This window comes from Archocentrus centrarchus, chromosome 5 (genome assembly GCF_007364275.1).
Source record: "Archocentrus centrarchus isolate MPI-CPG fArcCen1 chromosome 5, fArcCen1, whole genome shotgun sequence".
NCBI classification, from domain to species: domain Eukaryota; kingdom Metazoa; phylum Chordata; class Actinopteri; order Cichliformes; family Cichlidae; genus Archocentrus; species Archocentrus centrarchus.
The window spans coordinates 31,849,732-31,867,558 of NC_044350.1; the positions used below are offsets into that span (position 1 = coordinate 31,849,732).

The window sequence follows — 17,827 nt, forward strand, 5'->3', positions numbered from 1 at the left end:
GCGCAGATCACATGTGTAAGGCGGAAAATTCTGCGGATCGCTGCGTTGGTAGGATGTACTGATGGAAAACTCGTTCTGTGGACCCCTGTGGAGAACTGCAGACAATTTCTGCCTGAAACAGGATTTGTTGTGTCAGTGTGACGGGTTCTTAGACTGAGGCGCTTAATATGTAGTCGTAGATATCACACAGTAGGATCTTTTCATTAAAATCAATCAGAAATCGATCCCACCTGACCCCCCCTCACAATCGGGATTTTTTTTTCCATGACTGTATCAGAAATTTACTTTAGAATGAATCACAACTTGAAGATGAGCCTGGTATTAAAATGTAGATAAAAATTAGACTTTTCATATGCTGTAATTTGTTTTGAACAGCCATCTATCCCATGTGGTGATATGATCTTTACCCAAAGTGCACTTTTTTTTCCAGTGAATTATTAGAAAACACAAAGTTTAGCAGTGCTTGTTCCTGTTACTCTGTCTCATAAAGTAACAGTTTTTCTATTGAAACGATGTTAAATCCATAAATGAGATTTTGGCTTTAATTAAGTGGTGAAAAATATATTTAGTCTTATTGCTCAAATTTCCGTAGGCATGAAAGGAGCCAGCAGGAAAAGTGTGACACATCATTCCAGGGAATGAGCATTTAATCACAGAGTGAAACTCTTAAGAATCTCTATCATGGGTGAAGATAGGAGGCTGGAGCTCACTGACAAATATGTAAACTCCACTCAGAAGAGCCCACGGCCCCCCTGTCTCAGATACAGCAGCGTCAACCACTGAATTAAAGCTGGTTACAATGATACTCCACAGAAAACAGTTCTTTCAGCTTTACTTTTATTCTTCCCACAATCATAATAAGCTAAAAGACAAAGAACTATATGCTACAGAAAATCTTCTTTTTCATTCCATTAGTTTTGTTGACATTCGTGTGGTTAATAACACAAACATTTAAGTGACACAACCCTTCAATACCTCTATCAGCAGTTTTCTTCACACAAACTAAAGCTGGAGTATAAAAGCATCTCAACAGTTTCAAACTGTTGAGTTTAAAAAAACAAAATGAGCATTTTCAACAATTTTATCATCATAATCTCTCACCAGCATCACTTCACAGTACTGGCATCACTCACTGTTGTTGAAAACTGTTTATTGAGTATAAATCATTTTTATGTACTGACCATTTTATTACCTTTTATTTATATATCCCCAAATCGCAAACCACACACCGCACACTTTGTTAGATCTTTGTCAGTGTTTTACACTATTGAACTTTTTGTGTTGGAAAAAAAACCCCAAACATAATCTATTTAATCACACGTGGCTCTCCATACATTTCTACCATTCTTATTTCATAACATAAAGTATAAAACTGTATCTCTGATCTCAAGACCAGCCCACAACAGCTGATGTGTCAGCTGATGTCTTTCTACAAACCCTATTGATAAATCTCATGTGAAGCATTCGTTTAAGCTGCTTGTTACACGTCTACAAGCCGCTTTGCAGCCCACTTTCTCCCTGGTCCCCCCATAATTACTGTCATTCTGTCACCTTTGATGCCTCCTTTGTTCTGTGCTGCGCCTTTAGCCTCCTCTCCCCACTTCTGTTGTTTCATATATGTGTGTGGAAAATCATACCACCAAATACAAATTACTGCAGCTGCAATATGAACATAGTTGTGACTGAAATTGTGTTAGATGTGTGTATTCTGTAGTTGCATAGCTGTTATTTCAGATTTATCAGGATATGTCTTCAAAAACGGTTACCCTTACATTGACATTAATTGTAATGTCAATGTCAATTACAATATTGGGAAGATGATTATTCAGATAAAATTATGTGGCATTTTCTATTTTGCAACAATGCTCTAATTTTGTGGCATTTCATCCTTTCCCTTTACTTTTTCTTCATTTTTAAGTTTAATAAATTTGTTAATTATTCAAAGTCTGAGTAATTGGGTTAAGTAACTACATAAATACATAATGTGGTGACTAATTTTGAAGCTTCATTTAACCTAACATGCATATCTTTGGACTTCAGCATCAGGAGGACCCCCCCCCCCCCCCTCCCCCCCCCCCCCCCCCCCCCCCCCCCCACACACACACACAAAAAAAACCCCACACACCCATATTTTCATCAGATTATCCCCGTTGAAGTTGCAGGGCTGTCACGCCCCCGAGGTTACAGTGTTAAACAGTGTGATAACTGCAGCAGTCCACATATTCACATTTTGTCCACTTGTCTAATATTTGAGCCACTGATTTGAAAGCTGCTGTAAATTTGGTCTCAAAGTTTTTTTATACTTTCCAACCTTATCATAATATGCATCCCCTCAGGGGTTCTTTTCCACCATCACGGTGACCTTCAGTGGTAAAATCTTCACTGGGAGAGGATTCTCAGTGTAAATATACGGAAACAGGGTGTTAGTGAAGCTGTGTGTGAAGGTGTGTATGTGTGCGTTAGTGCCGAGATCGGAGAAAGACAACTTTCCTCGGTCAAAGTCCAGATGAACTCTGATCCTACGAACATCCTTCTTCACTGGCAGATCCTTCTCTACGTCTGACGATGAGAACGCTGTGAATTTACCATTGGAGAACAAAATTCTCCACAATCCAGACTGAAGGCGTCCGCCGGTCTGGGAGCACTCGCCGAGCACGCCCAGTTCCCAGTCCTTGTTGTTTCCAACGTCAACATCCCACTTATGTGTCCCTGAGTTAAATCCCGTAGAGCCGAGAACAGAACAGGAGAACTTGGTCCTCTCTGGGTTACTTGGAAGCTGTTTCCGCATCACAGATTTCACACTGCTCAGATTATCGGATACAACAAGTTCTGGGTCAGCCGTGTTTGGGTCGAGAATCACAGGACTGTAGAAGACCTCCTCTTTCATCTTGTTCCAGACGTTGAAGGTCAGGTTGCCCAGGTGTTTGACCACATCTATGAGAGCTCCTGAAATCAGCTCTGGATCAGGCAGCAGTGGGCGCTGCTGGACTTTTTTCACTGCAGCTTTATAGTTTTCCAGGAATGAGACGTCTTCAGCTTTGAGCTCCCTCTCTGTGGCTCTGATTGTGTTTAAAAGACCTCCTATTTCTCTACTCAGACCCTCAATCTTCGCCTTCACTATCTTAGCCTTCTGCTCCTCTTCCTCCTTCAGATTAGCAATCCTGATCTTCTCTTCATTGTACAAAAACTGGTGAAGATTCTTAAACTGCTCTTTAATCTCCTTCTCTGTGCTTTGCGCCTGGACCTTGATGTGCTTCACTATTTGATCATAGCTTCCTTTAACTTCTTCAAAAGCCTCCAGTTTCTCTTTTAAGGGCTTCAGGGATTTCTGGAGCTCCTCTCTGTGTTCCTGTGCAGCCTCGTCGATCGGTCTGAACCTGTGGTTGTTGTGCATTTTCGAGTCTCGACAGATCACACATACCGGCTGCTGGTGGTCCAGACAGAAGATTTTGAGTTTCTCGCCGTGCAGACTGCAGAGTGACTCAGACCCTTCTGAAGCTTTTCGGCCTCTCTCCCCTCTCTCCTCTAAAAAGGCCTCGCACAGGTTCTTCAGTGCCAAGTTACGAGGGGGATCACTCTTTGAGGATCTTCTCTTGCAGCACGGACACTCCAATATTTTCTTCCCCTGCCACCATTTCTGTAGGCAGTCTTTGCAGAAGCTGTGGCTGCACGACAAAACAACGGGGTCTTTGAAGACTTCATGGCAGACAGGACAGGAGAAATCCTCCTCTCCTCTGAACGACATTTTGTTTTTGAAGCTAAAAACACAGCAAACTCAAAGGGAAGTCAGTCAGTCTGGAAGCTTCTCTGGCAGTTGCTTTCACTTTCCGTTGCAGCTCTTTCAGATCTTAAAGTAGAGCGGTCTGCAGCAGGTGGCAGGAATTACAAGTATTCCGCTTTCCCAGTTATCCCAGTGTTCCCTCCTGGAGCCGTCCTCATTAGGTCACTGTGATTGGTATCCTTACCGTCTGTCTCTGTCTGTTTCTCCTTTCAGGAACAAAAAAAACAATAAGCAGCATTTCCTGCTTGACTGCATGACCTCACGAGTGGGTGGAGCTTTGTTAAGACTGCTCACGTTTATCGCATTGGCTGTATGTTTTCTACTTGGTCAATAATATCTCATGCGTGGCACCATGACAGATCTTGAGCGTGGTACATAAAATGGTCACAAAATACACCCAGAGACAGGTGCATACATTAAATGCTTAGAGTTCTGTCACACATCACCAGTTCTGCAGTATATAACAGGAGCACTTATCTCACACACACAAGAGCTGAAGGCTCCTGCTTTATCTTCACGTCTGGGCTCACTGTCCTTGGAAAGTGTGCCAAAGGTTGCTGTGCTCTTAAAGGTGCATGCAGTATTTTAACAGTGAAGCAACAATCTCATTCCTTCATTAATTTGCTCATTTTTACACCTGTAGCTTTTTTTGGGGACGGGGGGGGGGGGGGGGGGGGGGGGGGGGATTTGAGAATTGCCTTCCCCTAATTTCCACCTACTTTAACAGTACTTTCCCCCCCTCCACTGGCCTCCTTCACCAGCACCTCAGAGTTTATTGGCCCCGTAACCCTGTTTGGACTCACCCCTGCTGCAGGTATCACTGCCACAGAGGGATCGGCTGCTGTCAGCCTGCAGCAACATTTACAATAAATCTATAAAAAGTAAAGACTGACAAACTAAGCTACCACTTTGTCTTTTCACTTGTTCCTAATTAAGCAACTTTGTCACTGCGTTAAACAAGCCAGAGGTGGATGGGAGCAGTTGAAAAGAATAATTTTCTCATTGTTTAAACCTGTTGATCAGGTAGTTATTGGCTTTTTACCAGCAGAGGGTTTATTTGTGATTACTGTAAGAAGTGCTGCAGCAGTATTTTCTTTTACTCCACCCGTGTTCACCATCCACAGTCCAGCCTCAGGGGAGGAGCTCAACCATAAACTACGGCAGCCTCATTTTCACTGCTGTTGCATTATTAAGCTTTTTGTTGAGAAAAAATAAACTCTAGATACTTCAGCTGATTCTTATGTCTTTTTATTGCACACATGCTCCCAAATATATTTCCCTGCAGACCAGATCTATTTTTAGCTGCAAATGCAAGTGAAATGTTTGTGATGTTCACCACTAGCATCACTGTCCAACTGTCTTTCTTTGATCAACCTCAATTGGTGGAAACAATCACCGGCCTGAACTTGCCCAGTAGCCTGATTTGCTGTCATTGTCTTTAATATTCTTTGTGGTACAGCTGCAAAAGAGAGACAGTCGCTCAAATGAAGTTTACTGATGGTGTTTTTCATGGTTGCCTTGCTCTTGTTTCAGAGGTTCATACTCCTGGACAACCCCAGAAAACTGTACTCGGTCATCCAGCAAGACCTGCCAGCATCCAACGGGATCATCCACATCATCGACCAACCCATCACACCTACTGACTCCGCCCCTCGTGATGAACAGGTGAGTAAAAGCGATGCTACAAAAAATATGGAGAACTCCCTGAAAGCATCAATAAAAGCAAATAAACTGAGCGTAACAAACGGTGCTTCAACAACGCCTGAGGAACAAGCATGAAAACACTGCAGTTAGTCGTATCCTTCGCTGTGCTGCTTTCAATGAAACAGAATGAAACTTAATGTCATCTTTTTTTTTTTTTCTTGTGTCAAGTTTGCTGACATGACAATTAGAGAGATTCTGACTAAGGATGACAAGTACAACCGCTTCCTGTCTTTGGTTGATGTGAGTATTTGTGTGACTCTGCACCCTCAGGTTTGTAGTTTTCTTTATTTTGCTGCAGGTTGAAAACAGTATAGATTTAAGACCATATCTACTAACAAATCAAGCAAATAGGATTTATTAAAGTTTGCAGGCAGTTTATTGCATTATTTTGTGCCTGTTATGGCCGTGGTAGCTGCTAAGAGTTTATTATTAGGAATTCCAGGTGGAAATGTTATGAGAATGAACACGTACATGCGTACAATGATGCATCTTCTTTTGGGAACTACATACAGCTGAGTTACTTCTTAGAGGATTTCAGGATTTTAGGCACCTTTCAACACAGATCAGCCCAGAACAAATGCTGATGAGTGTAAAAACACAGAGCTCTGCAACACACTTTCAGTAGTAGTTTTTTTTTTTTGACTAATTTCTCTCTAATATTGGGCCTCTCATATACTTTATTATAATGTCTGTCTACACTTATACTGTGTTGTTTTGGTTAGTACAATGCTAAAAAAATTAAAGGAACACTTTATAATCAGAGTTTAGCATCAAGTCAGTTAAACGTCTGGAATATTGATCTGATCAGGTAAGTACCAGAGGGGGTTGTTAATCAGTTTCAGCTGCTTTGGTGTTAATGAAATAACAACAGGTGCACTAGAGGGACAACAATGAGACAACCCCCAAAACAGGGATGGTTTTACAGCTGGAGGGCACTGATGTTTTTTCCCTCATCTTTTCTGTTTTTTTCACTAGTTTTGCATTTGGCTAGGGTCAGTGTCACTGCTGATAGCATAGAGAAGCTGTGGAGAACATTATGCTGCCTGTAACATTGTTCAGTATGACTGGTTTGGTGGTGGGTCAGTGATGATCTGGGGAGACACATCCATGGAGGGGGAAACAGACCTCTACAGGCTAGGCAATGGCACCCTGAGTGCCATTAGGTATCGGGGATGAAATCCTTGGACCCGCTGTCAGATCCTACGCTGGTGCAGTGGCTCCTGGGTTCCTCCTGGTGCATGACAATTTTTTGTTTTTAAACCTTTATTTTACCAGGCCCCAGGCCCCAATAGAATCAGGTCCAGGACATAAATATACCAATATAAACAAAAAAATATATATAAACATGCCAAAAATAAAAATCCCAGATTAACATGGAGCAAGCATGGAAATCATGACAGCTGGATAAAAAGCAGGCATAAGAAGAAGAATAGGTGAGTTAGTATTAAGGGGGAGGGGGGGAAACTAACGTGTGTGTGTGTGTGTGTGTGTGTGTGTGTGTGTGTGTGTGTGTGTGTGTGTGTGTTTGTGTGTGTGTGTGTGTGTGTGTGAGATTGTAAGCATGTATGAATATATGTAGGAGAAAATGGATGTGGGTATGTACATTAGTGTGAGCCGGGGTAATCAGCAATAACTGTAATCTGTTCAAGTTTAAGCTTGATAGTATTTCATTTTGATTATTACAGCACGGGGAAATATTGCCAGCCTCTGCTCTTCTTCAGCTTACACTCCAGCAGCTCTGGCTAAATTCATAATAATTTACATCAAATGTGACATTATGAAATGTCACATTTGATGTAAATTATCAGTTTTTCAGCAGCGCAGGCCTCTTTTTTTGTTGTTGTTTGTTTTGTTTTTTTAAAGATTGTCTAATTTCATACTGTGTCAGATATCACAGTTTCAGTGAGTGACAGGTCTTTTGCACGACCTTTCCTAAAAATGATGATGTGAAGTCCCCTTTTTTTTTTTTTTTTTTAATTTTGCTGTGGCACCGACCCGTGACAAGAGCATTTTCATTTCAGTGTTACTTTCCTTCCAGCAGGTGTTGATTTTAACATTGAACAACTTTTTCAGTCTTGCGTTGCCTTGTTTTGAAATATGTTGCTGACAAAATAATTAAAGGAGCATTTAACTAAAAAAGCAAAACAAAACAAAAAAGTTAATTTCAGCATTTGAGAAATTGTCTTTGTGCTCCTTTCAATTAAATATGTGGTTTAAATTATTTACAGAGCATTTACCGTATTTTTCGGACTATACGTCGCTCCGGAGTATAGGTTGCACCAGCCAAAAAATGCATAATAAAGAAGAAAAAAACATATATAGGTCGCACTGGACTATAAGTCGCACTTTTTTGGGGGGGGGGGGGGGGGGTTGATAGAATCCGAGACCCAGAGCAGAAATTCCATCTTGATCGGCAATTTAAAATAATAATGGATTAAAGAACAGGACGAACACGGTTACGCCTACGTTATGCTAACGTAACACATTCAGCTACATGACGCACAACGAACACGTGTTCGGTATGTTAACGTAACATTAAGTTATTCAGATAACCATAGCATAAAGAACATGCTAACAAGTTAACCAAACCATCAATCCATTGAATTCTTCATCCTCGGTGTCACTTCTAAACAATTCCGTACACTCCGTAGACGAAGCGCCGCTTCCTCTTCTGTGTCGCGTTAGTCAGACTCGTCGTCAGCTGCAGTTCCAATTATTCCAGCCTTTCTGAATCCCAACAGGATGGTTTGTTTGTCACTGAAGCCCATGTTTTCTTGATCCATCCAATGACTTCCAGGAAAGTTGGGTGGCGCATTCTCCCAGTTGCCGTTAAGCTGTGCTCTCCATCCATCATCCACTGCGCCCACAGGTTACGCAAGACTACCTTAAAGCTCCGGTTCACGGAGATGTCAAGTGGCTGGAGTATTTTGGTTCATGTGTTATAAATGTCACATATACGTCGCTCCGGAGTATAGGTCGCACCCCCAGCCAAACTATGAAAAAAAGTGCGACTTATACTCCGGAAAATACGGTACACAGCATCCCCACTTGTAGGAAGTGGAGTAGGAGTTTAAAAATAATTTTTTTTTTATGTATGCATCCATGTAATTTATTTATATAATATACAAAAACCCAATAATAATATTTTTGTTTAAAATCAGTAAAATAGAAACACCAAAAAATCCACCGGTGACAGCTTTTTAAAAATCTGACCCCTGAGCCTTTTTCTTCGTACGACTCTCTCAGTGACACTTCTGTAAAATTTGTGGGGAGCGGCTGTAAAATAAGAACTTGTTTTGTTGATGTGAAATCAAAGAGGTCTTTTTTAAAAAAAAGTTGTATAAAATTTAAATGAAACTTCTTCAACTTGAACTGAGGGAGGAAGGCTGCCAGTGATTAATTTTTAATTCAGGCTGGCACTGATTCTGTGCTGAACCGTTCTCTGTTAATCAGATATGTGCGTGTTTCTAGAACTGTGGGGCGCCTCCACCTCTGCGGGGGCCGGGACCCCTCACTGTGTTCATCCCCACCAACCAGGCTGTGGACCGAGCCCGAGACGGCAGCATCCTGTACATGCTGAATGATGTAAGAGCACAGGGAGCCGCTTCTTATTACACGCTTCATAACTTTTATGATTAGTGCAGATAACACACGCATGCTGAGTTTGTTTGATTATCAACAAATCAAATGGAAAGACCAAACTCTTTGTGACTCTGTCTCAGACTTCATTCTTACTGATGGTTTTCTTCTTGAAGTAACCCACAGAAATTCAGTTTTGTTATTTTTTTTAAAGCACAGTGGTTTCCTATCAGAGTAGAGATTATTTTTACTTTTCTTTTTTTCCAGGCCAAACACAAACTTCAGGAACTCCTCAGACACCATGTTTTCTCCAAGGCTGCAGTAAGATCCCACCCTAACTCCCAACTCCCTCTATCACTATTATCCCTTCTAATTCTCACTTATTGCTTCAAAATAATCTTTATTTATCTCATACTGGATTTTGGTGCTGCTAAGAAAATGCATAGATGTCTGCTAAGAAAAGTAATACCATAGAAAGTATAAAAGATGGACATGAAGCCAACATGGAAACACCTTAAACCTGCGGTATTTTTAATGGCCATCAGGGGGCGGTACTTCTGGTTGGTCTGCTTGTACAGGAGGCTCAGCTCTCTGACTCTGTGACCTCATTAAACCTTTTCTGATGGCTTTATGTGCTCAGTAGTTACTTTCAGGTCACTTGAATACTACACAGTTCATTAAGTAAATGATGTTCATTATTAGGCGACTAATTTAGAAGTAATTTAAACAAGAGAAAAAAAATTGGTGTAGTTAACGAGAATAAACGGTGGAAAACACTCAGAAAACAATCAAAACTGAGCCCATTTTAATAGACGAAGGAAAAACATTGGCTGTACATATATTATTTATCTATGTATTTAAAACTATGTGAAACCGTTAATCACATTCCCCTATAATCATGTTTTAAATGTCTCTGAAATGTGGCTCTTTGTGCAGTGCGTAATGTTGCACACACACTGTCATTTTAGTTTGCAAGCGTGAACAGCGCGACCCAAGCTGATCAAACAAGTGTGCCGTGGGGTTGAAGTCAGCGCTGTAGGCAGACCGTTCCATCCTCTCCACTCCCAAATTCTGGAGGTTGTCTCTGCCGCTGCTCTGTGGGAGGCGAGCGTTGTCTTCTTGGAGGATAGAGTTCGGTCTCAGACTGTGGAGCTGTGGGTCGACTGTTAGTTTAATCACACAGCTGACACAACCACTCATCGTCTGCATCAAAGCTGTAACCTGTTTACTTTCCTTCTCACTGGTTTCAAGATTAACAGAGAGACACGGATGCAGCATCTGTCAGGGCTGCAGCCCCAGTTAGTGACGAGTGGTCTCATACATCTTTGAAAATGTGTCAGCTGATGTATGTTAATTTGTTTAATTGACCCATATTTCTGGTGCTGATTACCAGGAGCAGAAACATTTAAATGTCTGCTTGACTAGTAGCACACAACGTTAATGGCTACCTCCGTCCAGTTATACTTTCTGCTTGTAACACAGACTCGTTTCCTTAAATATGTGCTCACTAATCATGCTTACACATGCTTGGAACCAGGAAAAACTCAATAGCAAGTTCCTCTTTTATTATCTTAATCCAGATCGAAGATTAGAATAGAGTTTTTTTTTTTAGAGCAGTCTGATTCCTGAGCTTTTGGCTCATTTACTGACCTTATTATTTGAAATTTTGGCATGTTTAATATGAGCATCAACCCCTGGAACATTATAAATCTGACAGAAAATGAAGAAAAGCAGAACAGGTAACCTTTTAACCTTAGCAGGCAAATATCAAGATTTTCTCTAATCACATTCCCGCTCCTGAAAGCCTGAACTCCTCACTTTTAATATAGCATCACCAAGTTATCCACACTATTGATGAAGGCACTAAAAATAAGAACGTTATTAGATGTTCTTGGGATCGTCTCCAGCCCCCCCCCTTGAAAAGGATAAGCGGAAGAGGGTGGATGGATAGATGGATGGATGGGTGGGTGGGTGGAGGGAGGATGGATGGATGGATGGATGGATGGAGATGGATGGGTGGAGGATGGATGGATGGAGATGGATGGGTGGAGGTTGGATGGGTGGAGGATGGATGGATGGATGGATGGATGGATGATGGATGGATGGATGGATGATAGATGGGTGGATGGATGGAGGATGGATGGATGGAGGATGAATGGATGGATGGATGGATGGATGGATGATGGATGGGTGAATGGATGGATGGATGGATGATGGATGGATGGATGGATGGATGATGGATGGATGGATGGATGGATGATAGATGGGTGGATGGATGAGGATGGATGGATGGATGGATGGATGGATGATGGATGGAAGGATGGATGATGGATGGGTGAATGGATGGATGGATGGATGGATTTTTCTTTGTTCATGGTTGAAAAATGAGACTCCATAACGTAAAAGTTTCTGTTGGTCATGATTTTTTTTTTCCTGTCTGTAGTTGACAGTTGATGATCTGAGCGCGCTCACTCGGATTCAGACGATGGCAAATCAGATGGTCACCATCACTGCGTCTGATGATGTAAGCACGTCTCATTGGTTTTTCAGTGTGTGTCATAGTTTGATTTCCATTTTTTTAGGACACACATTAGCAGACTCCTTAAACACTCACTGTGCTCGCCTTTCGTCGTGCAGGGTGAGATCGTACTGGGTGAAAAGGGCATCCGTTTAGCGAGCACCAACATTATGGCGTCCAATGGGATCATACATATGATTGACGGGCTGCTGTACCCGCCCTCCATCCTTCCCATCCTGCCTCACCGCTGTGATGATGTTGAGAGCAAGATCACCGTGGTGAGAAAAGATGGACACACACACACACACACACACACACACACACACACACACACACACACATACACACACACACACACACACACATACATACACACACACACACACACACACACACACACACACACACACACACACACAGTTTCAGTTTTGTTCTGGGGAGTAATTAAAAAGGGTTTCAGTGGTTCCTGAACGTGTGGGGCTTCTTTTAGCACACAGGTTTTTCCCATCATGAAAACACTGTGAGACCAAGTGTTCCTCATCCAAGAAAAGGATGAGGAAATTTAAAAAAAAATTTTTTAAGTGTATAATTTAGAAATATGCCACATTTCATAGAAATGCTGATAAAATAGAAGGTGGCACTAGTACTGAGATGAAGAAAAAGCACTTTCCTGACTTTGGAGAACTTTTGCTTCTGGTTTTCTGGTGATGAAGCCATAATTTAAAAGCCTCTGTCAATGAAATTGTTGTTTGTTTATAATAATCAATGAATTTTAATGGCAGGACAGCTGATACAGAAACTGAGCTATCATAGGCTCAGGGATTTTCATGCAGCAGGTATACCGTGTTCAGTGGAGTGGGGTTAGCCCTTTGGTGTTTTAATTCGTGTAAATATTGTTTTAATCGATGTACTTTTTAAAAACAGATACACCTGATGGCGGCGTGTATTTTCTGCCTTTTATTTTACGTGTGTTCACCTGCCCTGGATTACATGTATTAATTGCCTAACAGAGTAAATGGCCATTTAAACTCTAGTCAGCAGTGCAGGCAGTGGAAGTCATAGAAAACAATCCAGCTATCCTCTCCACACAGGAAAAAAAGCAGCAGAGTGGAAGCTTAAAGATACAGTAGAAATCACCTAAGTCGGATTCAAATGGCCCATGGAATTTTATACCACTTGTAAAAAGTGTCTTAAGTGTAAGTCAGATAAAATCTGATTCTTCAAAATATCAGCCAGTTTGGGGTCTAATATCGAATTTCGCTGCAACAGCTTCTGCTTCATCCCTGGATTTGCTTCCGCAAATTTTTTAATCTCGTATTTTTGCTCGTAAGTTACTCTTGGCTCCTGCACTTGCATGATTGTCCCTGGTGTAATGAACTGATTCACCCAGTGCAGCCAATCCAGAGGTCATGTGACTGTATAGACACTCAAGCGACCTCCAGGTGTTGTTAGTGTGTGTAGGCACGGCGGGAGCTGAGGAGGCCTTTAGCGATAAACTCATCCGACTTATGCAATCACATTCAATTGGAAATGTGTCACAGTGGGACCAGATTTTTCATCTGAGGCAGGTGAAAGTCAGACTTGTATGGTCTGATTTAGGTGATTTTTTATTGGAATTAACGTTCCGAACAGTCGGGACCTGCAGAAGCCATCTGACTAGAGCGAACATCCGATTCGTGTGACTTCGACTTAGGCGATTTCTACTGTAATAGAGTGTCACAGGAAAGACTTTTTTCTTTCTTTTGTAGATCAACTCAATAGTTGGCATCACTGCGGTTCTCTTCACAGGAAGCCAGTAGATCTTTTTTTCATTTTCATTGGATTATTGAAGCTCTGTGGAAAATAAGTTTATGATTTCAGTCATCTTTATAAACTGATGCCAACTATATTATTTTTTGAAGGAAAATGAAGTTGCAAGAAATATAATGCAGTTAGGCTATAAACAGTCTACACCACTGTCATTGCCACTAATCTCCTGTGTTCAGTATGATAATGCTGAATCTCTCTCGGCAGTCTCATTTAGACACTTTTAGCAAACTTAGCCGTATTCTTAAAAGTCAGGATTTGCATTTTCCAGCTGAGTACACGTGTATCACACTGATGAGCTTAATAAAGGTCAGTTCAATTTAGTTTTATTTGTGTAGCACTCAGTTCACAACAACAGTTGCCTTTAGGCACTTTTATCATAAGGTAAAGACCTTTTCAGTATTAGAGGGAAACCCAAACAATCAGGCAAACTCTACTGTAAGACCAGCACTTGGCAAACAGTGGGAAGCAAGAACTCACGAGGCGAGGACAAAACTCACTGCAGGAGGGAGAAGACAAAAGTTAATGACGTGCAGCAGAGTGAGGAACAAAATGCTTCCCAGCAGCCTGAGCCTGTGGCAGCAAAACTGAGAGATGTTCAATAAATCTGATCCTGGATTTAACAGGGAGCCAATGAAGAGAATCCAATACGGGGAAATATGATCTCTCCTTCTAGTCCCTGCTACTAATTCACATTATTTGTTTTCATAAAAAGCTCTGAATTTGTTCAGTCTGCTCTTTTCTGTCCTTATAAAGAAGTGTAAAGCTAACTGGACATGTTAAACTTTTTTTTTGTGTATTTTCAGGGTCCCTGTGTTCACTGCAGTTACCTCTATGAGACCCAGTGTCCAGAAGGCAGCACTGAAATGGTAAAATACATTCTATTCTATTCTAATTGGCGACTATATATGGCTTTATTGATCTATTGTGATGACATTCATTTCATAATCATTACAGACTGTATATCAAAGATGGACCCAGCTTTCAGGGTCTGAAAAGTAAAGCTTATATTCAGGTGCCTTAAAGCTGCATTCTTTGTAGTGGCCAGCAGGGGGTGACTCCTCTTGTTGAAAAAAATTAAAGGAGTGTAAACGTAAAACTTTGAAACCTGAGCACAATCTAATGGACAAGTTTAAACTTGGACCACACAAATACTGTGTGTGTATTTAGGAGGTGTATGAAATCATTAATCATATTCCTTGAGAATCAAGCCATGTTGTCTAAATGTCTAATAGAGCGTGGCATGTTGCAGCCCTGGTTAGTGGTGGGTGGTGTTGTAATGCCTCAGAAACAACAGGTTCCAGTATTTTACCGACTAGCAAGAGCAGCGATGTTTAAGCATCTAGATGCACAAAACCCCCAGCGAACAACGCACATGTTTGTTTTAAAACATGGTTCCTCTCTTGTTTCAGTTTCTTTGGTCAAAAATTCTCCATTTCTTTGATTAAGACCACCTCTTTCTCCTCTACACCTATGGTTAATGTCTTTCCTTATAATAGGGGGTGCAACAATATGTAGAAAGAAAAATAAACATAAAACAAACATCACATTCACAGCTGAGGAAAACCTGAATACGCTGAGATCCAGGATCTACAAATACACAGAAGATAATGAGGGAAGTGGAAACAGGAGGGAAACTAAACACAGCTGAACACAATCAAGATAAAGGAGAAAAACTAAATGCAAAACATAAAAGACAAATGACTATAAAATAACACTGGTAGCAACTAAACAGGAAACAGTTTGAAAACTGTGGGAAAAGAAGGCTCAGCTCTTCATCCGCACCCACGTAAACAATGTTTGTGGGCTCAGTCGCTAGTTTCAGTGTTCATTTTCCAAATAATGTTCCCCTTTAGTTTTCCCTTTAAAGCCAATAATGCAGAGTATACTTTTTTTTAAAAATCTTTTTATTTTTGTTGAGGCATCAAACGCAAGAGACATCACAGTGGGTATGTCCATCTTTATATACAGTCTGTGGTAAAATCAGCATGTGTTAGCAGACCGTCCTCCACCAGCTCCTGAGAAGAGGTGTAAAGATGCTTCTCTTCCTCGGAGAGGAGCCTTTTTTGTTCTTTATATAATAAATCCTGTTTCTGGGATTATGTTGCTTTTCTGTTGCAACTTTGAATTCTCTGGAAATCTTTCCCGGCATCACTTTGTTCATTTTCCCAGCCAGTATTTTTTCAGGTGATCGCTAGTGAACCGTGGCAAAGACGAGATCTGTCTTTTGTCTCTTCAGGGCAACCATCTGATTGGCTGCGAGTACGTCACGTCTCCTCTCAGGCCATCACTCAGCAAAGGCTGCGCCAAATACTGCAACACCACCAAACAGGTGAGCTGGTGCTTGATTCTCAGCTTCATGCAGCTGTCTGACTGTGTGAGGAGTTGTGAATTTTACACTTGTTATTATTTTTATGCAGCTTCCTGTTTTTGTTTTCAGTTGTTTAGTTTTGCTTAGTTTCCAATGTTTTATTAGTTTTTAAAGTTAAATTATGTGTGATTTTATCAGGAGGTTCAAAGTTAATGAGCTGGGAAATTGGAAGTGGAATTATTGAGACTGTTGGTTTTCGTGTTCTGGATTACTCTTTATTTGTATGTGTGTGTGTGTGTGTGTGTGTGTGTGTGTGTGTGTGTGTGTGTGTGTGTGTAACAGGTAGCAGAGTGTTGTAAAGGTTTCTATGGTCCGGACTGTAAGCCCTGTATTGGAGGATTTCAGCATCCGTGCTACGACAGAGGAACAGTAAGGAGCATTCGGGCAGCTCTTTCTTTGGAGCCTCGTCCGTCGGCTGATGTGTTTTTAATTTTTATCACACACAGTGCTCTGATGGTATCCATGGTAATGGCTCATGTAGCTGTCAGCCAGGCTGGAGGGGTATCGCCTGCCACATCTGCTCAGATCCAAACAAGCATGGTGTGAACTGTGATGAAGGTAAGGCCTCCTCTTAGCTAACGGTTAATGAGGAACCTTTTTCATTGTGTTCATGTGTCTCCAGTTTGGCGTCTCCAGAGACCTAGTACCCTGTTAAATAAGCAGCCACAGCCCACTATTGTCATTTCCTCCTAGAGCTGCTTCTTCTAACACTAAAATATTTTTCTGTTATGCTGTGAAACAAATGCAAAATAGTAACTGAGGGTGTCATCCATTTCCCACTGCTTATCTGGGTCCAGGTCATGGGGGCAGCAGTCTAAGCAGGAATGCCCTGTGAGAGCGAACAGTATACCGACAGTTTGGCCTTCACGCTGAGCTTTTTCTTCACCACAGTAGACCACTACAGTGTCTGCATCACTGCACCGTTACTGACACGAATGGCCTGTTCAGAGTTTATTGTCGATCCGTCTGATGATTAAACTTTATTGCCATTGTACACAAGTATACAACGAAAATTGCATTCCAGAACACCCATCCAAGAGACAGGTGTCTGCGGTCATGCAGCCATTATACAGGTGCTACCGCTAATAGTCGTTGAGGCATTTAATACCCAGAACCACACGTATCAAACTAATTTGTAGAGCTGCTGGAAAAAAATCAGATTCATTATCTGGAAACCACGTTCACCAGATGAGCACCTGCTTCATTTTTACCCTTACAACATCTAACATTCCCATTTTCTGAAGTTTAAACTAAGGTCATGAATTAATAACTGATAAATTATTACTTTTTGTTTTGAGTATTTTGTACCGTGCTTATTTGTTGTCTGTTGTGTCTGTATTGCGAGTGTGAGTGTGAGGATGGTTGACTCACGACTGCAGAACAAGGATCCTGAACATTAACCTGAAAATCACGACACGATGTGTTTGTGTTCGTCTTCAGATTGTCGCTGTGTCCACGGTGTGTGTGATAATCGTCCGGGCAGCAGTGGAGTCTGTCGGAGAGGATCCTGTTTGGAGGGATTCTCCGGAGAACTGTGTGACAGGACGGCCACGCCCTGCAATGCCGACGGACACCTGGAGCACTGTCACATCCACGCATACTGTAATCAGACAGGGCTGGACATTACGTAAGATAATAATACAAACACCACTGTTACTATAACGGTTTTAGATATTGTAGTTTCTTGTTCCTTCTGTGGCTTTTTAGACCCGTTTTTGGATCCTGAATTTGCATTTGAAGCCACAGCTGTCACCATGTAGACTGACTCTCCTCCGTAATCCAGCTGTCATCATCTGCTTGAATGAAGCTGCTCACTTTGATGTTGCAGATATGTGCACTCCACTGCTGAGCAGCTGGTCAATCAGAAACTTCCCTCACTCACTCACTCGCTCATCAACGCCACTGACTGAGACAAGGAGCTAAAATTTTAATTATTGCATTAACATTTTCTTAGTGAACATCTGGAGGGTGATTTAGTTGACTGAAAATCAGTCGCATTAGTTCTTCCAGTGGTTTTCAAACTTTTTTGATCATTGCACAGTTGTAATTATATCTCCACAAAACAGCC

General features: G+C 41.5%; 2 protein-coding genes across 2 annotated transcripts in view; one reads left to right on the plus strand and one right to left on the minus strand.

Annotated features, from left to right (window-relative positions):
• The window catches only part of stab1 (stabilin 1), a 156,362-nt gene that overhangs the window by 15,150 nt on the left and 123,385 nt on the right, over positions 1 to 17,827 (plus strand). The window contains exons 13-23 of the mRNA XM_030729061.1: positions 5,315 to 5,446; positions 5,654 to 5,725; positions 8,957 to 9,070; positions 9,332 to 9,385; positions 11,508 to 11,588; positions 11,702 to 11,860; positions 14,195 to 14,257; positions 15,628 to 15,720; positions 16,042 to 16,128; positions 16,206 to 16,317; positions 17,200 to 17,386. Coding sequence (XP_030584921.1) covers positions 5,315 to 5,446; positions 5,654 to 5,725; positions 8,957 to 9,070; positions 9,332 to 9,385; positions 11,508 to 11,588; positions 11,702 to 11,860; positions 14,195 to 14,257; positions 15,628 to 15,720; positions 16,042 to 16,128; positions 16,206 to 16,317; positions 17,200 to 17,386 — 1,154 coding nt within the window. The remainder of the gene's footprint in view (positions 1 to 5,314; positions 5,447 to 5,653; positions 5,726 to 8,956; positions 9,071 to 9,331; positions 9,386 to 11,507; positions 11,589 to 11,701; positions 11,861 to 14,194; positions 14,258 to 15,627; positions 15,721 to 16,041; positions 16,129 to 16,205; positions 16,318 to 17,199; positions 17,387 to 17,827) is intronic.
• Positions 2,122 to 4,003, minus strand: LOC115780085 (tripartite motif-containing protein 35-like). Its single transcript, XM_030729060.1, has one exon. It carries the CDS (start codon positions 3,743 to 3,745, stop codon positions 2,333 to 2,335), a length of 1,413 nt encoding a protein of 470 aa, XP_030584920.1. The 5' UTR covers positions 3,746 to 4,003; the 3' UTR covers positions 2,122 to 2,332.